The sequence below is a fragment of the Peromyscus eremicus genome, chromosome 20 (genome assembly GCF_949786415.1).
Source record: "Peromyscus eremicus chromosome 20, PerEre_H2_v1, whole genome shotgun sequence".
NCBI classification, from domain to species: domain Eukaryota; kingdom Metazoa; phylum Chordata; class Mammalia; order Rodentia; family Cricetidae; genus Peromyscus; species Peromyscus eremicus.
Genome location: NC_081436.1, coordinates 35,960,076 through 35,986,257, shown reverse-complemented (window position 1 = coordinate 35,986,257; position 26,182 = coordinate 35,960,076). Strand labels below are relative to the sequence as shown.

Sequence of the window (26,182 nt, the reverse complement as noted above, 5' to 3'; positions counted from 1 at the left end):
GCTGAGACCTTTATATCCTAATCCACAGGCAGCAGGCAAAGAGTGAGAGAGACTGACCTGGCCTGGGCTTTTGAAACCTTAAAACCCATCCCAAGTTACACACTTCCTCCAACAAGGCCATACCTCCAACAAAAACCACACCATCTAATCTTTCCCAAATAGTTCTTCTAACCAGGGATTAAGCATTCAAACCTACGAATCTATGTGTACCATTCTCATTCAAACCACCACAGATACAAGAAGAGGTAAATAATGTAGGTCGTGACTCCCACTGTTGATCTGAGTCCAGTTGGCCTGGTTTGTGTTGCATGTGTACTTCTAGCCTTGTAGTTTAGGAAACATAGCTAACCTTTGTCTCAGTTTCACATCTATGACATGAAAACATAGTTCCAGTCTGATAGGTCTCTGTGTGTATGAAGCTCCCAGAGCATGGCATAGCATTGCAAAAGCTGGAATATGTAATAGTATAATTCATTCAAAAATGCATTCATGATTTTGTCCTTTTATCTCAGGGATAAATAGTAGATATTTCCAAATGCAGGTGATGTAATGGGTTTAGTTTCAGGCATGATAGTTCCCAGAGGTTTCTCCTATTTCCTTTAGAATTAGATAAGAAAGTTTAGTGGAAATTGCTTAATAGCTGGGCAGAAGGGAATAGTGTGCATTCCCAGAAGTTTCTTTACTTGTAGCCAGCAATACCATTAGTAGTACTTTAATGAGTCATTTGGGCAAAAGACAAAACCCCTCATAACCTACCTTTAGTGAATATATTAAGTCAAATCCTGAAAGTCTAATTTTAATTTTGGGTGTCATCAAATATGATGGATGCTGATTTATTATGTTCAGTATTTACTCATGGTATTTGTATATTTTATTCTAATTTGTGATATTTACCTCTTTAAGCTGATGATCCAGTATGACAATAATAGACAAAATTTACTTAGGTTCTCCTTTGTGTCAGGAATTGTGCTAGGAAAAAAGAAGACATTAGGTTGGGAGTGGGTGTAGGGAATAGGAATGGATCTGGGAGGAGTGGATGGTGAATATGATTAAAATAGATCTAATTCATATAAAATTCCCAGAGAATAAAATATGTTAAACACTTTAAATTTAAAAAAGAAATTGTATCAGGAACTTCTTATTCTTATTCCTTTTTTGTTGCAAATAGCTTAAAAATAAGTATAGATATTTCATTACACTCATATATACATTGATTCAAAAGTGTTTAAAATATTCATAAAGTAATTACAGATACATAGCATTCTATCTGTAGATATGCTATCAGAAATGCTCCAAAACCCACATTTTGAGCTCTGTGATAGAATTTTAAGATTAAGGATGCTCCATGGCAAGGTTGAACAAATATCCCATGCATTCAGTACAAATATTCTGAGATCTGGAACACTTCAGGTTCCAAAGCTGAATAAGGAATAACTTTGTGATCAGGCCTGGGGAGATGGGCTAGTGGTTAAGACCACATACTGCCCAAATATGAGGACTGAAGTTCAAATTCCCAGAGCCCACATAACAGACCTGGTATGGTATCGTCTCATGTGTGTGTAGCTGATCCAGCACTGTATAGGGCTATAACAGGAGACTTTCCCTGTGGCTTACTGGCTGCCAGCCTTGCTCCAGATTCAATGAAAAATCCTGCCTGCAGAGAATAAAGCGGAGAGTGATAGAGCACCACACAGATACCTTCCTTTGGCCTCCATGCACACACATGAGTGCATTTACATACACTCACATACACAAACACAGAAAAAATAAGACATAGCTTGTTAAAAGTATTAGTACATAATACTTACAAATGCCAACACTATGAAACTTTGGTTCAAATTTATTTTGTTTATTTGTTCTTTTAGAAAAACAACATGGTGTATACTAAGCTCTTTAAATACATTACATAATTTAGTTCAAATTTGGAACTAATATTACTGTTTTATGTATGAGGAATCCCAGTTAAATAACTTATCAGTAGACAAAAAGAATGCTGTACCTGTAGGAGGATTCATTTCCAGCTCTTGCTCCAGAGCTTGTGTTTATACAGCTTGTGCTATGAAAGTACCCCATCAGTTTTTGTGTACCGCGATTCAGGGAAAATGTAGATTACTTTTTTTTTTCTTAGTTGACCATTGCCACTATTTAAAGCCTCATCCCTAATCTTAATTTTCTTTAAATATTGAAGGATATCCAGAGGGAACAGTCAGTGAAGTTAGTCATTACAGTAAAGCCCTCATTGGCCCTCAATGAGAGGCACACCTCCTCCCTGTCTGTCCTCTCATGTTTGGCCAATGTGTGAAGTCATTTTGGTTTGTTGTACAGTGGAGACAGAAGTGTAGGTGTAGTCTAGGAGATGGGAATACTGCTCAACATCCTGCAATCCTTGGAGAAGGTCTTGCAGCAAAAGCTTTATCCAGCCCCCAGTTTTAACAGTGTTTAGAATGAGAAACTCGGCATCTAAAGGACTGCATGCTACCCTTCACTATGCCTTCTGAAACACATCTATTTCCTCTTTTAAATTTTATTTTTTCATTTAATTTTTTGTATTACTGTATGGCGTGTGTATGTGTGGAGGCATATGAATGTGTCTATGAGTTTCCACACCCATGCATATATATGCTTGTGGAGGACAGAGCTAGACCTAAGTGTCTCTCTCTGTTGTTCTCCACCTCATTTTAGAAGTTAGCACAAGAGAACTGGTTTGCGGAATTAGAATGTATTTTCACAGGGAAGGCTTCTCTGGAGGGACTCACATTTTATATTCAGCTCTTTATACTCAAGGTCAATAGGAGCTGCCTGCTATAAACAGTTACTTAGATTATCCTTGTATATGTAACTTTCAGTAAATGACAAAAGAATGAAGGTTTATCTTCTGAAACTTTTCCCTTACATTTAAGGAAGGTCTGAGTATCCATTTTTGTTTCATTTCTAGCTCTCTTTTTCTATTTTAAAAGTGACAAGTTTATTATTGGAAATTTGAAAAAATGAAAAAAAAAGTGTAAAAATATAAATTTGTCAGGAAATCAACCAGGTTGCAGGGCTCTATTTATTTAGAAAGTTGTATTATCAGTTTTCTAAAAGTCAATTATTACCAATTTCCTCTGTACATACGCAGTATGTGGTGTTCCATGTGTTTCATTTGCTTATTTGGATGTTACTTGTTAGGTGTAATAGCTAAGGACGGTAAACGTGTTTACTCACTTTTCAAAGGTGACGTATATTGTGTGTATTGTGATTTTGTTTTTTAGTTTGTCAAATTTGCAAATATTGAAGAAGATACACCATCCTATCATAGACGTTATGACTTCTTTGTATCTCGATTCAGTGCCATGTGTCATTCCTGCCATAGTGATCCAGAAATACGAACTGAGTATGTACTGTTTTATTTCATGACTTATCTTAAGAAATTTGTAGTAGAATTGATTGGATATCATGCTTCCGTACTAGATAATGATTATCAAAGAGATGCTCATGAAACAGTTTTCCATTGTTAAAACAGAGCATTCAGCTGAAGTTACAAGAGGAGAATGGTTGAAATTTAGAATCCTTACTTTTGCCCGGAATGTCCCACCATCCTTCCTGTCTCAGTTTCTGTCATTCTGTCATTTTCTCCTACTTTAGCTCAGTCACATGGGTCTCTTTGCTCTCTCTTGAACACTCTAGGTATTCTACTCTTAAGGGCATTTGAAAAGGTAGGTTCCAAGTCTAGGGCAATTCCCAGGGACTTCTGACTTAGTATATTAAGGTTTTTCCTCACTTTACTCAAGGATCTCCTTATCCTACCTCCTAGTTATTCCTTATCTCTGCATTTTCATTCTGATTTTCTTTTTTCCTCATACTGGGCCCCTATGTAATCCTGGCCATTCTGGAATTTGCTGTGTAGACCAGACTGGCCGCAAACTCGGAGATCCCTCTCTCTGCCTCCTGAGTGCTGGGATTAAAGGTGTGCACCACCACACCTATTCTTTTTTTTTCTTCTTCTTCTTCTTCTTCTTCTTCTTTTCTTATTAGAGCACAGTGCAGGAGGGCAAGGGCTTTGTCCTGAGGACTGCTGTATTACTGAGCACTTTGACTAGTGTCCTGTTCATAGTAGGCTCTCAATATGTACTTGTACTTTTTGGATGAGTATTACTGAATCTTTGTCACTCTGAGGTTGTCTAGACAGCTGAGCTGCACACTTTAAAACTTTTTTATAGTTTCAACTAGTAAAAATCAGGACTGTGTTCTGAAATAATTTATAGGTCATTTTTATATAGAAACAAAAGGCTTTTAGTTGAAATTTAAAGTCAAAATGATGTCGATAAATGATAGTAGTTTGCGCATTACTGGTAGCCTAATTCAGAGTTATTGTGGGAAGTTGGTAATGGGGAGTCAGTATATTTTCTTTGAAGCAGGCAGTGTACAGAACTGTAACCAGGAATTTGCAGGCCCCCAGCTGGGGTACATGGTGAAAGCAAGTGTGGGAGTTACCTGTCCTTGAAAAAGGGAGGCTGAGGAGAGACTTAACAGTTGTGTTTTCAGATTTATCACAATGTGATGCCTCAGACAGAAGTATACTGTAATTGCTATATACCTTCCTGGCCATCTCATCACTACTAAAATTTTATTTCCCAAGTGTGGTGATATATTGTGTACCCCAATAAACTTACCTAAGGATCAGAGGACAAAGCCAACCACTATATTAAACATAGAGGTCAGGCAGTGGTGGCACATACCTTTAATCCTATCACTCTGGAGACAGAGATCCAGATTCTGTGAGTTCAAGGCCACACTGGGCTACATGAGAGAAACAGAGCCAGGCAGTGGTGACACACACCGTTAATCCCAGGAAATAATGTGGCAGGACACAGAAAGATATATAAGGCTTGAGGAAACAGGAACACTTTCTCTTTAGACTGAAAATTTCGTAGTGGTAAGAACTGTGGCTGGCTTGCTCTGATTCTCTGATCTTTCAGCTTTCACTTCAATATCGGGCTCTGGGTTTTTTAATTATAAGACCTTTTAAGATTCGTGTTACACCCAAGGGACATTAAGTGAGTGATTTTGAGTGTTTTTAATGATATATAAGAAAATAGGTTTGAGAAATTCAAACATGAGGTTACCTTATTTTTAGGTATTTATTGCCCCCTAGTGGAAAACCTTGTCTTTTGGTCATACCTTTAAATTTTCTATTTTTAATATCAATATAAAAGGTATGTACATAAAATGTTATTAACTTAATTTAAACATTTAGTATATGTTACTGTATTTACATAATTTCCTCCTCCCTTTTTCTTTTCCTGCCCTCCCTCAAATTCATTCTCTCTCTCTCTCTCTCTCTCTCTCTCTCTCTCTCTCTCTCTCTCTCTCTCTTTTTTTTGTTTGTTTTTTGAGACCGGGTTTCTTTATGTATAGCCTGTCCTAGAATTTGCTCTGTAGACTGGCTGGCCTCTAACTCGCAGAGATTCTCCTGCCTCTGCCTCCTGAGTGCTGGGATTAAAGGCGTACACCACCACTGCCCAGCAAGGCCTCTTTTTCTTTAATTATGATTGTTTTATATATTTGTGTGTGTGTGTGTGTGTGTGTGTGTGTGTGTGTGTGTGTGTGTGTGTAAATGTATAAATATAACCTACTGAGTCCATTTAATGTTGCTCATGTGTATGTTTTTAGGGCTGACTAATTAGGAGATGCATCATCCCCTTTCAGCTTTCATTAATTGACTGTGGCTCTTGGTGTGTGTGTGTGTGTGTTTGTAGTATCTGAAGTTCCTAATTGCCAACTTTTCATTGGAATCACTGTGAAATAAATGAGTAAATTAACATGTTTGAAAGTAAAAGTTGTACTTTTTCTCTATTGTTACTTGAATAAATGTCTGTTTAGTTTTCTTCAGGTTATTTACATTTCTTTTCAGGTTCCCACATAGATTCTTATTTTTTTATCCCTTTACATTTTATTAAAACCCAGTCATACAAAACTTTCAGACTTTGGCAGTAGGAGATGAGTCTAGGAACTATTATTTTCTCCCCCTTTTTACACACTTAACTTTAATTTCTTTCTCAAAAAACAAAAAACAAATACAACAACAAAACCCCCTAAAACCAAGGAAAAAAATAAAACAACACCAAAACAAAACAAAAAAAAAACCCACCAAACTATAACCAAATCTAAACACACACAAAAAAACTGTGTATATATTTTGGTCAACTACTCCTGGGCAAGAGGCCTGTCCTGGAGAGGTTGATATACTCAGTGTCACTCTATTGGAGAAAAGTAATTTTCCCTCTCCATGCAGGTATTAGTGACAGTTGAGTCATTAACCTTTACCCTAGTGGCTAGCTTTTCATCCATTCATCCATTTATTCATTTTTTTTAAAAAAACAGAACAAAATAAGATATAAACTATCATGTCAAAGTTGGACAAGATAAACCAACAGAAGGAAAAGAGCCCAAGAGAAGGCACAAGAATCAGAGACCTCACTTATTGACACACTAGGAATCCCATAAAAATAAAAATTCTAAACTGGAAATTACAGTATATAGGAACAGGACCTGGTGTAGACCTGTGCAGCCCCCCCCCCCATGCTTGATAATTCAATCTAAGTTCATGTGAGCTTTGTTCAGTTGATGTAGAGGAATTTGTCTTGGTTTCCTCCATCCCCTCTGGCTCTTACACTCTTTCCACTTCTTCTGAGGTTCTCTGATGATAGCTGAACTAGGCACTGATATATGAGTGTAGCAGAGTATCACTAGAAGTCATTTTATCACTGTATTTTTGTTTCGTTTTCTCTCTTTTTTTTAAGATCAGTTTTATTTGTTTTTATCATAAATGCCTAAGCTGTCTAGTCTCAGGTTCTAGGGGACAAGCAGTGTTGGGTATGGGCTTCATCTTATGGAGTAAGCCTTAAGTCAAATCAGTTATTGGTTGGTTACTCTCACAAGCTTTGTGCCACCATTGCCCTACCATATCTTGCAAGTAGTACATAATTGTACATAAAGGATTGGTGGCTGTATTAAGCCTTTCTTGAAGTATTTCTTTACAGAAATGATTGCTGCTTGTAAATGTATATAACATAATCTAATAACAGTTTCTCCACAACTTTCAGCTATAATGGACATCATCATCATCATTATAGTGATTGACATACAAACAGCTTATACTTGATTGTTTACTGTGAGGCAGTTCTTGTTCAGACATGTTATATGAATTATCATTCAACTGTTTGTTTACAGCACTCTTAAACTTACATGATATAAGTGTTCAGATTTACTCATGGGGAAAGTAAATTGTTTTGGGGACCAAGACTAGAATGTACTACTCAGGACAGGTATTAGATCTGGATTAAATGCTAGCTGTGTAGCTGAAGTGGCTCTTGATGGTCACCAGCATGCACCCTGTGTCCTACAACAGAGTCACTGCCATCTGCTGCTCCACTTAGGCTACTGTCCTTGTGCTTGTCCTTAGGCAACAACCTTGTGCTTGTCTTCCTCACCCAGGGAATAGCATCAGGAATGTATAGCAAACACCCTTCGTAATAGTGTTTGCCTACTTGTGATGTCATAGTTAGGGTTTGTAGTTCTACAATGAAACACCATGACCAACAGGCGAGTTAGGGAGAAAAGAGTTTATTCAGCTTACACTTCAGCATTGCTGTTCATCACCAGAGGATGTCAGGACAGGATCTCAAGCAGGGCAGGAACCTGGAGGCAGGAGCTGATGCAGAGGCCATGGAGTAGTGCTGCTTATTGGCTTGCTTCACATGGTTTGCTCAGCCTGCTTTCTTTTTTTTTTTTTTTTTTTTTTTTTGTTGTTGTTGTTGTTGGTGGTTTTTTTTTTTTTGAGACAGGGTTTCTCTGTGTAGTTTTGGTGCCTGTCCTGGATGTTGCCATGTAGACCAGGCTGGCCTCGAACTCACAGAGATCCACCTGGCTCTCCTCTCGAGTGCTGGGATTAAAGGCGTGAGCCACCACCGCCTGGCAGCCTGCTTTCTTATGGAACCCAGGACTGCCAGGCTAGGGATGGCACTACCCACAATGGACTGGGCCTTCCCACACTGGTCACTAATTAAAAAAATGCCTCGCAGCTGAATCTTATGGAGGCATTTTCTCAATTGAGGCTCTTTCCTCTCTGATGAGTCTAGCTTGTGTCAAGTTGACATAAAACCAACCAGTAAATGTGATCAGTATTTTATAAGGAAGCCTGTATAGACAGAGCTTTGAAATAGGCAGAACTTGTCTTTAAGTCTTCCACTTCACTTCCTGTTCAGTGTCTTATTCCTGTCACTCTCAGTGTCCCTATAGATTTGTGTCTCATGGGTTTGTAAAGTATTGTCACTCCCTTCTCAGCATGTTCCATTCTTTAAACATATTTTTTTCTTTCTGGGAGACAGTGTTAGGTGATCTGAACAGAACTGCACGTGGTGATCATTTCAGGTAGTAAAAAGAAAGGGGGCAATTGAGAGGAGGACAAAGGGGGTCATTTGAGCACAAGAAATACCTTGTAAGAGAAGTGGGCAAACTCTGCTTGAGACTTTGTGTCCTGCGGTTTATGCAAATCTAGTCACTTCTCTTTCTTGAACCTACAGTTTTCTTTTTCCTAAGCAGAGTCAAGAAGACCATGAGGAAATTGGGGCTTATGAATTGTAATTGGAGCTTAGGGCAACACTGATAAATTACAGATCCTGTGTACATGTCTGAAGACACAACTTTTAAATGAAGAAGCTTCCCTTTTTAAGAGTGAGGGGTTCTCAGGGAACAGTGGGCAGAGTATGCAGAAGCACAGTGCTTACAAGAGCAGTGAACTCCTCAGTTCTGAGCCCTCAAGTAGCTTATTACCATCATGTTAGAAGAAGCTACGCTTCTAATTGCCCTTTTATTAGCCAATAAGACATGTACTAGATATTTCTGTAGTTTATAGCCTTTTAAACTTCACTCATTTATAAAGATGGTATGTAAAGCCTCTTGAATATATCTTTTGGTGTCTACCTTAGATTTTTGAGATTTTAATTTTACATGTATTTTATGTTACTTTAAAACATTTTATGGTTGAGAGAGCAATATTGACGTACATTCTCTTAGGTAGACAAACATTTTATTTACTTCATGGGTCTTTTCTACCCTATCCATATAGGATCCGTATAGCTGGAATAAGAGGTATTCAAGGTGTGGTTCGCAAAACAGTTAACGACGAACTTCGGGCTACCATTTGGGAACCACAGCATATGGATAAGATTGTTCCCTCACTTCTGTTTAACATGCAGAAGATAGAAGAAGTTGACAGGTATTGTATAAAGATACTAAAGTTGGGGATGGAGAGATGGACCAACAATTAAGAGGGCATCCCATTCTTGCAAAGGACCTGAGTTCTGTTCTAAGTACCCACTTTGAGCAGCCTACATTTGTCCATAACTGCAGCTCCAGGGGGATCCATTACAGGCATCTGCATTCACATGCACGTACCCATACATGCACACAGACATTTCCATGTAATTAAAAATAAAAATTTTCAAAAAGATACGAAAGTCTGTATTGCATTATATTTATGTTCATATGCTTATTAGGATAAGAATGTTTGGTTTCTATTATATAAATGGTAGTCTCATAAAGTTAATCGAGTCTAAAAATATGTATCTTTCTAGAAATTTATTAATTTGTAATGATCATAGTAGAGTTGTTAGTCACAGGTCCTTATTCAGACACTTAGGACTTCATTCTCTATTAGAATACATTTAACTTTGGGCTGGTGAGCTGGCTCACGAGGTAAAGGTGCTTGTGACCAAAGCTGATATCTGAGTTCAATCCCTGGGATACACATGTTAGAAGGAAAACTGACTCCCACAAGTTGTCTTCGGACTTCCACACTTGTGCTGTGGCATGTACATAAATACATACATGCAAGCATACTACTTAAATAAATGTAATGAATTTGTTAATGAGTACATTTATTTGTTGGTTACTACTGGACATGTAAATTAGTTTTAGTTAGTACTGCTTAAATTTGTAACCATGAGAAGAAGAAATTATAGCTGAACTTCTACTGTTTGTTTCAGATCCAATATGCTTTCTCATAGGGAGTTAAAACGAACCAAAATAAAATAATAATACTGCTATTCTTTGTGTTTTTTATTGAAAATAATTTTTATACAATATATTCTGGTCACAGAGTGCCCTCCCTCATTTCCTTCCAGATCCTCCTCACTTCCCCACTCATATGAACCCATGCTTTCTTTCTTTTTGGGGGGAAGGGGTTTCAAGACAGGGTTTCTCTGTGTAGTTTTGGTGCCTGTCCTGGATCTCACTCTGTAGACCAGGCTGTCCTCAAACTCAGAGATCCTCCTTCTTCTGCCTCCCTAGTGCTGGGATTAAAGACATGTGCCACCACCACTCGGCTCATGTTTTCTTTCTCTCTCTCTTTAGAAGACAAACAAGCAAACAAACCAGAAGAAAACAAAAACCAAAACCAAGAAAAAGCATGAGAAACACATATAAACACAGAGAGACACAATCATTTGAACATACACAAAACCCATAAAAACACAACATCAGAAATCATGATATATAAGCAAAGACCAGTAAGGTAAAAAAAATACGCAAACAGCCCAGTGGTGGCGCACACCTTTAATCCCAGCACTTGGGAGGCAGAGGCAGGTGATCTCTTTGAGTTTGAGGTCAGCCTGGTCTACAGAGTGAGTTCCAGGATAGCCGTGGCTGCAGAGAGAAACCCTGTCTTGAAGAAAAAAAAAAAAAATCTTCAAAAATACTATTGAGTTTCTTTTGTGTTGGCCAAATACTGCTGGGCCTGGGACCTGCCCTTAAGTGTAGCTTTTATACCCAGGGAAACTCCATTTGAGAAACGTAATTTTTCCTTTGTGTGCTACTGACACTTGGAGAGATAGCTTCTGGGTTAGAGATGGGGGGCTTATGTCCACTTCCCCCACTCAGCAGTGGGACGACATCTGGCGTGATCTAAATGTTGCCAGAGTCTGTGTGAATTCATATATATCAGCCCTGTTGTGTCTGTAAAGCATCATGTCCTTCCTATCTGCCATCTGCACTGCCTCCTCTCCATAGCTCCCTGAGCCCTGAGGGGAGGAGTTTGGTGAAGACATCCCATTTAGGACTAAGTGTTCAAAGGTCTCTCAATCCGAGCACATTGTCCAGCTGTGGGTCTCTGTATTTGACCCCATGTGCTTCAGGAGGGAGCTTCTCTTACAATGGCAAAGCGAAACACGGATATTTTATTTTTACGACTAAAAGTCAGGTACAGTTGGTTTTTGATTAATATCTAAGATATTTGAGATGAAGTACTGGCTCTGGGTATATGCTGGTTTTCTTTTGATCCCCCCACAATGTTCAGGTGCATTTGACATTCTGAGTACTATCCAGCTTTTCTAAGTGCAAGAAGCATGCATTTCCCCCACATTTTGGTACTTAGGCAGAATGAATGTGTTACTTAGTAGCTAATGCAAAATTATCCAGTTTGGCTTGGTTCGCCTTGGTTCTTGCACTGGGAAAAGATAAAGGCTGGAATAGATTTTAAAGGTATTTTATCTTACAGTTACAAATAATAAAATTTGCTTATAACTTTCATGATCTATGCATAGCATCAAAATTGATTTTAAAATGAGGTGCGTTTGATAAGTCTGTACTAAAACAGATGGAATAATATATATTCCATTTGGTGCCAACTGCAGGAAGGATTGATGCTTAAGTCCCGGATGTGGCTATCTCCAGCTTGGTAATCCTCCCTAAATGTGCGAAATGTTGTATTTTAGAACCTTCTGTATTTTTTTCTATTTTTAGTGCTGTATCTAAGGCTTAAGATTTTCCTATCTGAAATATTAGAATCTCTACTTAGTTGGGAACCTGTTTTCCAATGAGACCCAATGTTATCATAAGTTAAGATACTGGAAACAAATTGATAACCAGTTGCAAATGAAAATTTAGTTTCCTCCTAGGGAGTCTTATTAAGGAAACAAACCACTCTTAAAAGTAGGCCCCATGCCCATCAGTAGATGGCCAATAGAAAATGAGCTCAATGGCATCTTTGGAGGTTCTTTGTCTCATAATATTTCAGGGCACTTCTTTTTTTTTTTTATTAATTTTGTCTTATTTTTTATTTTTATTTGCATATGTATTATGGCTCCATTTTATTATTTTTATAGGATTCCTGAGTGTGCAAACAAGTGGATCTCTGTTTCTTGTGTCTTCGCTTGGGCTCTTTTCCTTTGTGTGTGTGTGTGTGTGTGTGTGTGTGTGTATATATATATATATATATATATATATATATATATATGCAATAAATATGCTATAAAAACATAAGATAATATCTCAAAATGTAGACAAAGTAAATACTTTTTACTGAAAATATCTCTATATGCACCTATTCTAATTGGTTTAAATTTTTTCTTTTTTAGCACATGGGTTATATCATGACTGTTCCTTTCTTTTCATTTGTTCCCAGTTATAGTTAAATAGAGGATGGCTAAAGTTGTTTTTTCTGGACCTATGCTCACTAGGATATATATTGCTATGAATATTGAGACACTTTGATAGACAGTGAGGAAATAGTGAGCTGTTGAATATTGTCATTGCTTTGTTTTTTGAGATTGGGTTTCACTCATGTAGCTCTGGCTGGCCTGACACTCGTGGTGTAGACCAAATTGGCCTTGACCTCACTGAGGTCCTCCTCTTTCTGTCTGAGTGCTGGGATTAAAGGTAGAAACCACCACACCCAGCCTCTGAGTGTTTTATTGGCATAAAGGACATTCTTTCTGTTGGAAACAAGTTACCAGCTGAATTTAGAGTCGCTATTTGAAACATTATATGCTTAGTTCTGGTGACGCTAAGTTCATAAACATTAGAATTAATGGTTGTTTTTTTTTAATTGAATGTTATTTGGGAATAAAGCAAAATGTCTTTTTAACACTTCTAAGAAGTAAAGTGTATCCTGTTTACCCTTTAGAACTAAAATTGGACTTGTGGCACTGGCCTTTTTCGTTTCTTTTTCAGTCGCATAGGCCCGCCTTCCTCCCCCTCTGCAGCTGACAAAGAAGAGAACCCTGCAGTGCTGGCTGAGAGCTGTTTCCGAGAACTGCTGGGCCGAGCAACTTTCGGGAATATGAACAACGCTGTTAGGCCAGTTTTTGCGTGAGTACTTGCTGTTTTCCTAGTTATCCGCGACTTGGCTGTGTGTTAGTTGTATACTTTTCTTACGGAAGATAAATACTTCCTAATTAAATTTTTTTTTTACTTACCAAAATAATGGCTGTCACTACCTTTTTACTTGTACAAGTAACATTAGGAAGGTAGAATTGGGCATTATATTTTTTTCCTTTAAGTATGAAGTGTAGTGTTGAACTTAACACTGTGTACAGATGTGCAGTGAGAAAACTGTGAAGAGCTTCTCGGTTAAAGGTGGGACTCTGTACCCACATCCCCCTCCCATTGTTGGGACCCTGTCTGACTTAACCTTTACAGGTCCTGTAATGCTGCTGCTGCAGTCTCTGAGTTCATACGTGCATTAATCCTGCTGTGTCTGGAAGACATGGTTTCCTTGTGTCGAGAAGACAAGTTTCTTGGAGTCATCTATCACTTCTAGCTCTCAACAGCCTTTCTGCCTCCCCTTCTTCATAGATCTCTGAGCCTTGAAGGGAGTAGTTTGATGAAGGTGGAGTCATCCATCACTTCTAGCTTTCTTAATAGCCTTTCTGCCTCCTCTTCTACATAGATTTCCCAAGCCTTGAGGGGAGTAGTTTGAAAAAGACATCTCATTTAGGACTGGATGCTCTAAAGTCTCTGATTTTCTGCATATTTTCCAGTTTCTGTCTCTCTTCATCCCCATGTACTGTAAGAAGAAGTTTCTCTGATGTGGATTGAGTGAGGCACTGATCTATAAGTACAACAGCATGTCATTAACAGTCATTTTATTGCTATGTTCCTTGAACAGAATAACAGTAGTAGGTTTTCCCCTCGTTTCAGGTTCTTGGCTATCTTAGCAGTGTCAGGTATGGATTCTATCTCATAGAGTGAGCCTTAAATCCAATCAGTAGTTGTTGGTTACTTCCATACTCTTTGTGCCTCTATTGCACCAGTATATTTTGCAGGTAGCTCTCTATTGTAGGTCTCAGGGTTTGTAGCTGGTTGATAATGATGATTATCTTTCTCCTTTGATAACATACAGAATACTTTGAATGCTAGTCAGTAATGATGAAGCTTCTAGTTAGACACCATCTTGACTTCTCCATGTTTGATGACCTAAGTAAGTGTTGCCTTCATCAATAGGGCCTTGCCCTATGTAGTAGCTACTTAGTTAATTAACTGGATGCTGTCTACAAGTAAAGTACTATGTAATTTGGGAATATATGAGGGAATATAGATGAGGGATATGCACAATAATTATAGATTATGAGAAAAGGTCAAAAAGTCATTTGAAAACAGGAAATTCATAGCTAACTTGAGAATTTGTAGTAGTATTTCCTAAGCTAGATGTGGGTAAATATAAAAAAACTGCTTTGATGATGTTATTTGTAAAGTATATTTTAGTTCATCATTGAAGTGAGCTTTTTATTTCAATTGTTACTTGATCTATAAAGAAAATAAAAGATGCCCTAAGAACTTGAAATACTACATTTTTATTCGTGAGTACAAGACAGCTAGCATACTAGGTGCAGTGAAAGGGTTAGTGTGAAATAAGAAGAGAAAGACTAGGTTACACCAGAGAAGTCCCAACCTTTATCTTTAAGTCTTTAAAATAATCGTTGGCTATCATAGGTGAAAGCTGTAAAATGGCGAGAATTGCTCTTTGAAAATGTTAATAGTCACTGTGTTAGTTGATTATAGGAATGAAGTCCTATAAAGGGGGCTGCAGGCCTGTGAGTCATGAACACCTTGGAATTGTTAAAATAAACACTTAAAACTAAGTATACTGTGTAATCACCCTTTTTTTTGTATTGTTTAGGTTAACATGTCCAGGAACCTCTCTCTGTATGCCTCTTGTGGAGTTTGGATGGAGGAATCTTTCTTTCTTATTACTTCATTTAGAGTCTAGTGTTTGTTACTACTGTATGGCCAAGCTTAGCAATTAGAAATATGTGCCATAGTTATGAAAGTGGAACTCTTGGTTTTCTTTTAGATAGTTTTCTGATATTTATATTGTTGAAGGTTTTAAAAGAAGGTGTGATTAAAAACCAATTCCTAATTTTTGTTTGTTATTTACAGGCATTTAGATCATCACAAGCTATGGGATCCTAATGAATTTGCAGTTCATTGCTTTAAGATTATAATGTATTCTATTCAGGTAAGGTTTAATCAACTGTTTGTTTATTGAATAAGTAGTGATTATTCTGTATAGATAGATATGCATATCGCCAAACAGGTGGAAAACTAGCATGCAAAGCATGGTTATTGTTTTGTTTTGTTGGTTTTCTGAGACAGGGTTTCACTCTGTAGCTCTGACTGGCTTGGAACTTGCTATATATCCCAGGATGGCTTTGAATTCAGAGATCAGCCTGCCTCTGCCTCCTGAGTCCTGGGATTAAAGGCCTAGACTACCATAGCTGGCATATGGAATGTTCTTATTTGTATTTTTTTTCTCATTTACTGCTTGTGTTCTTACTTGCCAATATGAAACATATCTAATAAGAGGGTTAGATAATTATATTGTGCCTCTTTTAGTACAGTTATTTAACTCATATATTGTGTGCTTCTATTATACAGATGAATTGGTATTGGTTTTCATTTGTTATAACTTCTGTTCCTTATAGAATCATATGAGCGCTATCTTCTACAAAGGACCACTTTTGAGTTTTTCCCCCTCAAAATCTGTGAAGATTTGATTAGTTCTTAATTCAAATGTGATGTCATGTCTTCAGTTTTGGTTCTTTCACTGTGATTCTGTTTTAGCTAATCCCTTGTAAGTAGGATAAAAATGGGTCCTAGTTTTCCCAGGATAGCCTTGATATATGTAGTTAAGAATATCCTTACCTTCAATTACAAATGTGTCCTGGTTAGACAGTAAATTAAATAGCTGCTACCTTTTACACAAGGCAGACTTAGCTGCATGAGCTTCATGAGGAGCATGCAGTTTCCCAGGCAAGAAGTTCAATTTTAGGTAGTGATTGTTGTTGTTGTTGTTGTTGTTGTTGGTGGTGGTGGTGGTGGTGGTGGTGGTGGTGGTGGTGGTGATGATGGTGTGTGTATGTATGTCTTTGTGTGTGTTGAACATGGACACATGTGTGCCATAGCTTACACATAGAGGTCAGAGGAGAACTTTCAAGAATCAGTTTTCATCTTCCAATTGTTACGTACGGCAGGTTATCTCTCTGTCTGTCTGTTTCTTTGTCTGTTCCTCTCCTCTCTCTTCTCTTTTCCTGTTTTTAAAAATTATTTTTATTTTATGCATATGTATGTTTTACCTGCATGTATATATTTGCACCACATGCATGCCCAGTGTCCACAGAATCCAGAGGTAGCCATCAGATCCATTACAAACAGATGTGACCTGCTATGTGGGTACTGGGAGCCAAACCCTGGGTCCTCCAGAAGAGCAGCTGGTGCTCTTAAATCCTGAGCCATCTCTTAATGCCTCCCACTCTCCACCCCTGCTGCCACCACCAAGTTAAATACAGTATTTGGTAATTTGCTTTCTTTCCTCAGGATGTCATAAATAGTTACCAGTATCACTGTTTGTTCTTTAAAGGAATGGTTGTTTGGCAGCTACATATTATAAATACCAGTCCTTTTTAATGAGTGTCACATACCTTTCCATTCTTACAGATATGCCATGTGCATTACTTGCTCACACATCTTTGTGCTATTTGCTTCCTTTAGGCTCAGTATTCTCACCATGTTATCCAGGAAATTCTTGGACACCTTGATGCTCGTAAGAAGGATTCTCCACGGGTTCGAGCAGGTATCATTCAAGTTCTGTTAGAGGCTGTTGCTATTGCTGCTAAAGGTTCTATAGGTGAGTACCAATGAAGCACACACACAAAAGAATACATTAATAATATGAAGTGTTTTCCCAGTACTTGTCTGTGAAGTACCGTTTAAGATCTCTCCACGTATTTTCAAATGCTCTATAATTTGAGTGTCTGTGATCAGTTTTTCCTTTTTTCCCCCCACCTTCTTTCATTTCCTTTTTCTTGTGCTTCTTTTAATAAGGGTTTAAGGATATGATTTGTATACTGAACATTGAGTGGATACAGATTTTTAAAAGTGAAACAAGTTGAACAATTGAACATTTTTTTTCCTTTTCTCTTTCTCTCTCTCTCCCCCTCTCCCTTTCTCTCTCTTTCTTTTTAAATGTTACTAAGTATTCAACTCAGGGCTGTGCACATCCTAGACAAGTGTTCTATTACTGAGTCACATCCCAGCTGTCTTTATAGTTTTTGAGATGACATCTTACTAAACATTCCAGGCTGGCCTTGAACTCACTATGTTGCCCAATGCAGGATTTCAACTTGAAACCTTCCTGCCTCAGCCTCCGGAGTAGCTGGGCTTTCAGGCCCACACTACCACGACTGATTCAGGTTCAAATTTCCTAGTTCAAAAGTCCAAAATCTGAAATGCTTCAATGTTGAAATATTCTTAGTGCTGACATGATGCTTGAAAGTGGATCGCACTTGTTTTAGTGTGGGAACATTAAAAATCTTGTATCATCTTTGTGTATAAGAACTTTAGGAAACATTGAATTTGGTGTTTGTATTTGGATATGGTCTCTAAACTATGCATGCAAACATAGCTATTACTAACACACACAGAAACATATACACACACATATGTATGCAAATATTACTAACTACCAAACATTTGTGAGCCCAGCCATTTTGGTGAAGGGCTTCTTCCATATTTAGTTTATATAGACAATTTTGCCCAATTAGGAATTATAAAGAGACTTTGATCACATGTAGCCTGAGACGACCAGAGATCAGAAAACTGCAGGAATGTGGATTAGCAAAAGCAGAATATTATGTGGCCCATTTTGTTAGAATGTGTGGGAGAAACAAAAAAAGTATCTCTAAAGTTACAGTGCAAGCAAGTAATCCTGCAGTTCCTGAGAGCTTCAGAGACTGACTAGAGATATACTGCAAAGTGTAGAACTGGCTAGCTGTCATTATCTTCAATGTGAGGGAGCTTGGGTAGTCTGGGAAGCTGGCAGATTGTAGGGTAACAAAGGGAAGAGAACAAGTCAAAGATCTTGTTGTTTCATGCACATCTGATTAGAGAAATGAGGGGCTATGATAGAGAAACAAGAACTATAGGGAGAATTTGGCTGTGGTTTTGTTGAAAATTATAGTGGAAGTTTTAGCTAATGAGATATTCTAATATTCATCAATGCTGAGTAAGAATGAACTGTAAACAGACGTTTCCTTTCCCAACCTCCCAGTCCCAAATAACCAACTCAGAGGCTGAATATGAATATAAATGCTCGGCCAATAGCTCAGACTTATTACTGACCAGCTCTTACATTTAAATGGACCCATTTCTATTAATATATGCATTGCCATGTGGCTCATGGCTTTACCTGTCCTCTAGCATCTTGCTTCCTCAGTGGCTGGCTGGCTTCTTTCTCGACTCCACCCTTCTTCCTCTGAGTCCCCAGTTTGATTGTCCCACCTAACTTTGTCCTGCCTTGCTATAGGCCAGTCAGCTTTATTATTAACCAATGAGACTAATACATGTTCACAGCATATAGAAGGATTATCCCACAGAAGTGAACATTTTGGGATATGGACTTTTCATTATTTGTCTTGTAGTTTATCTTAAAAAGATACAGACAGCCAAATTTCTTGGTACACACCTCAGCACTTGGGAGACAAAAAAGGTTGATTTCTGTGAGTTCAAGGCTAGCCTGATCTACAGAGAGTTCCAGGGCTACATAGTAAAAAAGAAAGAAGGAAAGGTACTGATTGGCAGATTAGTTTGAACTACAAAGTGAAACACAGGTGTTCTATTCAATCACTGCATTTACTGGTGTCTGCTGTGTGTTAGCTGTGGTGTTCTAAGCTCTGTGTATTGGGGGGTGGCATTTAACCATGGATCCCTTTCTGGCGAAGTTTGTAATTGTGTGTGGGCAACAGCTATGGACTTTAGTTAACGTGTAATATGACTGAGGGAAAAAGCAAAGAAAAATCAGCTCACCGAAACCTGACAGACTGAAGTTTCTCATAATTGGAAATTCCTCCGCTTTTAATCTGAGAAGGTATAAAATAATTTTTCTGTTATAGTGAACTGTATAAATTTATGGATTTAGCCATCAGTCAAGTTAAATATCTCAGTAAACATTATTTTGGATAAACAAAATTAGATAGGTAGTGAATAAAAAAAAAAAAAAAAAAAAGAAAGAAACATTAGACATGACTGCTCCTAGGTATGGTGGAGAAGAAAATTTACTATGGATGTGTGGATAGCCAGAGGCAGGGACTGGGACATCTGGGAGAATCCAGAGTGGACATGACCAGGTTGAACTGTATCATGTGGAGAGAGGGGGAGGTGAAGGGAAAGGAGAGAGAGTATGCAGATGCATACCAGATGCAGCAGCCAGGAGGCCCAAATGTCCAAAAAGGGAAAGAGTAACCAAAACGTCTGGATTATATAGGGAAGAGTCTCTGGGGGAAGAGCAGCCCAGCCGCTGGGCTGGAGAGTTCAGGGTAGAGGGTGAAGTAATACCAGCCATACCCTGTAACAATCAGGGACTGCAGAATGCTGGGAGAACCTGGCAGCCAGGTTCACTTTAATAGGTTAAATAGGCACCTCATCTTTTTGTCCTGGGTTTGAAACTTAACAGGTAGAAAGATTTAGATAGTCCACTATGCAGGTTGTATCAAAGCCAAACAGCAAGTTCCTCCCTCATACATGCCCAAAATACGTTTGGGGTGTGACTGTGAGACTTTGTTGTTTAGTTATACAACTTAAAGAAAAAATGAACTGCCTAGCTCATAAATTATTTGTACTGTTGACAGAGAAAGAAAGTAACTGTAAAGTCTGTTGAGAAGTTTGAGAGTCCTGAGGATACAAGCTTACAAAGATGATCTTTTACAGGGCCAACAGTGCTGGAAGTCTTCAACACCCTGTTGAAACACCTGCGGCTCAGTGTGGAATTGGAAGCCAGTGACTCCCAGCGGGGGTCTGTGGGCAGCATCACCTTGAGTTCCAAGGACAACGATGAGAAGATTGTGCAGAATGCTATCATCCAGACAATAGGTTAGTGTATCAGTCTTCAAGCTACTGTATGGTGATATGTAAAATGCTCTCATATAAGCCATTTGGCTTGTGTAGTGCATTTGTCAAAGTGGAGTGTTGGCTTTGACCTCTAAAAATGGTGTTTGAAGAAAATAAACATAAGAGAACACAGTCCTTTACCATCTGTTGTTGACATTTTATGCCAGTTCTTTCATTTGTTTTGACCTCCCCATCTCTTCATGAATGTACATGAATATTTATGATTACGTATGTATAAGAAGAAAATATTCATACTTGTACTTTTTAAAATAAATTTACTGGGTATAATAAGTTGTATATATCATGGTCTTTAACCTAAATTCTTTTTTTTTAAAACTGGAAAAAATTTTCATACAGAATATTCTGATCATGGTTTCCCCTCCCCCATCTCCTCTCAGGTATTTCCCATCTCCCCATCCACCCAGCCCCATATTCTTTCTTTCTCCTTTTTAGAAAGGAAACAAACAAGCAAACAAAAACTAGAATTTTAAAAAAAGCCAAGAATGAACACCAAGATCTAAAACCATAATATATGGACAAAAGACCAATAAGACCAAAAAATACCCAAACAAAGCAATAAATATCAAAGAGTCTACAAAAATACTATTGAGTTTGTTATGTGTTAGCCATCTACTGCTGGGCATTGGGCCTGCCCTTAAGTATGGTTAATATATCCAGTGAGATTCCATTGAAGAAAATTAATTTTTCCTTTACCACTAAATTCTTAAGTATGTTTTTCCCATAGAATAAAGTTTGTTTTATGTAACCAAAGTTTTCAAAATTGGTAAGCATCACTATTATATATATTTTTTAATCAACCTTCCATAGTTCAGTTTTGTTAATTGAACCAATAATGGTTTTTGTAGCATTTTTTTCTTTGGGTCCAGAATCCACTCTAGAGTCATACATTGCATGTAGTTGTAATCTCTCTTAGTTTTATTTGTCTGGATTTCCATTATGGCACGGTCATTTCTCAAGAACGAAGTCTCCCTCTGTTTCTATTTGTGTTGATTGTTCCAGTAGACACTCCTTATTTGGTTTAATCTGATCTTCTGTCATTATTAAATCAGGTTGTACACTTCTGGGTAGAACACTATATAAGTGATATATTCTACTGCAGAGGTACGTGCTTGCACTTCTCCTTGGCAATTCCAATTCTGGTAATTCACTAAAGTTACAGTCCTGTTTTTCTATGACCGAGTTGCAGTTCTCCCCACTGCAAACAGTAAGCATTGAGAAGCCCCTCCAGGACCACGTAGATGTTCTGTTCTCATGCATACTCTTCCACAGTCTGCACTTGCTTGCTTTCACCAGCCTTCACCAGGATAACACAACAGTCAGTCTGAAGCTCCAACACTTACTTCTTTGATTTGGCAGTTGGTGCTTGGGCCCTAATTAATTTGTTTTAATGTTTTTATTCTCATTTCTCTGAGAAGAAACTAAAGCAAGTACTGAGTCTCAGAAGGTTATTGTGAAGTTCCGTCCCTTAGGGATTACCTGGAGTAATATACAGATGGGTATTACTCTGCATATGGAGTAATGCAAAGGCCATTAGATGCAGAGTGTATATGGTATACTGTTTGAGGAAATGAATATTTCTGGTATTTACCAGACAGAATGGGATAATTACTGATTTAGCAGTGGGATTTAGGTTCACAATCTGCAAATAAAAGTTTCCTAAAAACTGCCAGCAGAAGTTTACCTAGTATTTATATTATATATGATGTTGAATAGAAGAAATTATAATTTATTTAGCATTACATATAGTTTGAACACAGTCATTGTTTTGATCTATTGAAAGCGTTATTTAAAAAAATACAACTTTGAGCCGGGTGGTGGTGGTACATGCCTTTAATCCTGGTAAGCAGGCACATCTCTGTGAGTAGGAGGCTAGCCTAGTCTACAAAACGAGTTCCAGGACAGCCAGGACTGTTATACAGAGAAACCCTGTCTCAAAAAACAAACAAAAAATACAAGTTTGTGGGCTGGAGAGATGGCTCAGGTTAAGAACAATGACTATTTTTCCAGAGGACCCAGGTTCAAGTCCCAGTACCCACATGGAAGCTAACCATATGTAACTTCAGATGCCCTCCTCCGGCCTCCTTAGGTACAAAGCATGCAAGTGGTACCCAGACATACATGTAGGCAATAATGCCTATACACAGAAAATAATTTTAAATTAGTTTTGAATTATGTGGAAAAATTACCACTTTTCAGTTTGTGAAATTTGTCTTCATATATTTGTAGGATTTTTTGGAAGTAATTTACCAGACTATCAGAGGTCAGAGATCATGATGTTCATCATGGGAAAAGTACCTGTTTTTGGAACATCCACTCATACTTTGGATATCAGTCAACTAGGGTATGTTCTCATATGTAAATGAACTCAGTATTGGATTATGTGTTTTTAACTCAAGAAAGTGTTAGTATTTTAAAACTTCAAGTAATAAAAAGCAACAGTGATTTCCTTGGTACTAGATCATTAGGCTATTAAATCAGTGCTTACATATCTATTAAATCAGTACTTACTTATTTTTTGAATTATTTTTAACTTATAAATTCTCATTTTCTTAACTCTTTTATTGATGAAATGGAAGATTTATTTGGCCTGTGCATTGTGTGTCTGCACATATGTAGGGTGAAACTTCAGGCTTCCTGAAAACTTGAAAAACATTGTTAATGAATCAGGAATACTAACTTGGGATGATAATGATCCCTCCTTATAGATGTGATTTGGTAATAATACTAAAACATTAGCTAATGTGTTAAAATGCTCTCATTATGCCTTAGAAATATATATAACTCTTGGGTTTTCATCAACAAATGTCTTTAAACTTTTAAGGAGATGGGAATAGTGACTACCGGATCACTGCATATTTATACATGTTTAGCATATCATAGCCATCAATGTGTATAGTCAAGTAAGTGCTAAAAAGACACTATCCACTGGAGAAAGTAGGATAGGACTGTAAGTATCATGGGTGAATGTGTTTTCTTAATAGTAAATGGATAAGAGTGGTGGCCAGAAGAACTAGTAAAGAGAGGGGGGTTATCAATGGCACAAAGAGTAAAAGTCAACTAAAGGATATTCTATTCTTACTATAATTATTACAGTTCTCTTTTTATGGGGAATAATGTAAGAATTTGATACCTGTGTTCCAAGTATGATGTTCAGACCAATGAAAATAGCATTTCCATCTCAGATGTAATCCCTGTCACTGTTGTGTTTACGGAGGACAGTTGACATCCCTGTCACTGTTGTGTTCACAGAGGACAGTTGGCATTTCTGCACATTCTTGAGTCACTTGTACTTGGAGGATTTAATCTTTGTATCAGCACATCAATTTGTGTTGTTCTTAAAGACCCAATAACTTGAATTTTCTTGTTATAATAAATTTTTTAACATATATCTATGTTAATTAATATGAAATTTATTTTAGTGCATAAAGTGAGTCATGGCATAAGCAATTATTAAAATGAATAAAATCTATTTAGCCAGTAAGAATAAAGTTTTTAAATCAGAAAAAGGTATTTTAAGTAGATGAAGTTAATATAAATATAAATTAGTAATGCCAATACTTTATATATTTCAGGGATTTGGGAACCAGGAGGATTCAGATAATGTTGCTGAGGTCTTTGCTTATGGTAAGGAGTTGTAAGAGATGAACATACCTTAAATTACTGAAAAGAGTGGTGTCACCACCAGCTTCAGACTCTGGTTATTTCTGTGGTTTGTTCACATGAATGTCTCTCCCTTATCTTCTGTTCTGCCATCTTCTCACTGTTCAGTGCTTGCCTGTCCTGTCATTTTGTTTGATCTTCATTATGATCAAGCTTACAGAAGCCAGAAACGACTTCCATTTTGAAGCTAGAGATACCTAAACTCAAAGGAGTTAGGTGGACAGAGTTGAGGAGGTTCCCCAGTCACTGAGCTAGACACTGGAACTCAGATATGAAATTCCATAGTGCCTTCTACATACTGTCCAGACAATGGCTTCTTGTTAAGAGAGTTTGTCGTTTTCAATTTGGAGTGACCATAGAGAACAGGAAACAAAAAACAAAAAACAAAACAAAAAAAACAACCCAAGGAAACAAACAAAAAAACAACAACAAAAAGAGGTCCTCTGGTACTGTATGCTAAATATGCTCATTTTTTTTCTTTCTTAAATTTGAATTTAATTACACAATTTCCCCCCTCCGTCCAACCCCTCCTTTCCTCCTTGTTTTCAAATTCATGGACTTTTATTCTTTAATTATTATTGTTTTATATGTTTGCAAGTAAATGCATAAGTGCAGCTTGCTGAGTCCATTTATTGTTGCTTGTATTTATATGTTTTAGGGATAACAATTTAGGGGGCTCATCTCTGTGGAAGATTAATTCTCCCTCTCTCAACTGTCTTTAATTCCCTGTAGCTGTTCTTTTAGGGGGTTGCAGCTTTGTGAGATTTTCCCCATTCATGTTGCCATGTCAGCTGGTGTTGCCATTGATTAAGATATCAGGACAGAGTAGGGACTGGTTCTCTGAAATGTGTACCCTTCCAACCAGGACCTTCGAAGTTCATTTGAGAGACCTTTTTATAAGTGGTATATTATACTCTGTTTTTCCTACTTAGGTACAGAAGAATCTGGTTTCGGTTTTAATTCTCTGCCTGGTGCTTGTTATATAGGATTTTAAATTCACCTGCAGTGATATTTATCAATCCTTTCCCACTTTCCTTTTTTATTTGTTGTGTCTTCCTTAAAAACATCTTCATATTCCAAGGACTTATACACTGTTGATTCACTTTCCTTATAAAAGTTTCTAAGATTTGGCTCTAATTCTTTATAGAAAACAACTTCTATAAGTATGAATATATCTCCATGCTTTTCATCCTAATTATACCATAAGTCAACTTTGTGACTCCTAGTGTCTGTGAAGTCTTCTGTGGTGTGGTTTTTAAATGTTTAATAGCACTTACATATATTCTCCTTCAAAGTTTGAAAATTGGAGAAGTTTAAATATTATCATGAATGTCAAATCGAGTAACAAAATCCAATTTTCCAAATTGAAAATATGTCCTGTTCCCCAGTGGCTTCCTTTAAAACAGTAGTTTGCAGGGTCAGACTTTCCACCTGCTCTCCCTGTATCTGTCCCACGATCCTTATATGGTTCACTCTGCCTGTGCCATGGCCTTCTCTGTGGAAGCGGGGTATTAGCCTGACTCACAGAATGTGGTATGACAGAGTTGACAGATGGGCCATGCTTGCAGTTGAGCCTGCACATAGGACCATATACCAGATGTGTGCTGTTCATCTTATTCTTGTTACAAATGATGCTCTTAAAATAATAACATCCTGACTACCTTTCAGGTTTCCTTTATATATTTCTTCAGGATTGTGTCCATAGTTTCTGATTCCCTAAATTTGTGATTAAAAAATAATAATGTGAGAATTTTGCCTAAGAAGGATTCATGAGACCATCATTTGTTAATTTCCCCGTTGTATTTAGGTGACTTCTGGATACAAAGCCAAGACGATTGTTACTGCACTGCCCGGGTCATTTCTGGACCCTCTGTTATCCCCATCCCTCATGGAAGATTATGAGCTGCGGCAGTTAGTCTTGGAAGTAATGCACAACCTCATGGATCGCCATGACAATAGGGCAAAGCTCCGCGGCATCAGGTGATTCGCTGTGCTGCGTGAGAACTTTCCGTTTTCTCCAACAGTGCGTTGACATCTGTGGGTGTGTGTGGGGAGGGGGGCGGGGGGTTGTTTGATTGGTGTCAAATGACTTATTAATATGTTTTAAAATAATGTGTTGGAGTCATTCAATCTGCTCTGCAGAGTGCTAATCTAGTAATTACTATTTACATTGATTAAAAACTGTTTTGCTTTAAGCACTATGAAGCACTATGAAGGAAGATGATATAATTCTTAGTTAAGCATGGTAATCCAGTAATGCCATTTCATATAAACATTTCAAATGTAAATGTAGATGTGA

The 26,182-nt window shown here is 37.6% G+C and overlaps 1 protein-coding gene across 4 annotated transcripts in view; it reads left to right on the top strand.

Moving 5' to 3' along the window:
* Efr3a (EFR3 homolog A) overlaps nt 1-26,182 on the top strand; it is an 87,576-nt gene that overhangs the window by 40,545 nt on the left and 20,849 nt on the right. For all 4 annotated transcript variants that reach the window (XM_059246983.1, XM_059246984.1, XM_059246986.1 and 1 more), the window contains 9 exons: nt 3,252-3,373; nt 9,110-9,259; nt 12,991-13,128; nt 15,199-15,277; nt 16,810-16,945; nt 20,023-20,184; nt 22,450-22,564; nt 23,796-23,847; nt 25,691-25,863. In XM_059246983.1, coding sequence (XP_059102966.1) covers nt 3,252-3,373; nt 9,110-9,259; nt 12,991-13,128; nt 15,199-15,277; nt 16,810-16,945; nt 20,023-20,184; nt 22,450-22,564; nt 23,796-23,847; nt 25,691-25,863 — 1,127 coding nt within the window. The remainder of the gene's footprint in view (nt 1-3,251; nt 3,374-9,109; nt 9,260-12,990; nt 13,129-15,198; nt 15,278-16,809; nt 16,946-20,022; nt 20,185-22,449; nt 22,565-23,795; nt 23,848-25,690; nt 25,864-26,182) is intronic.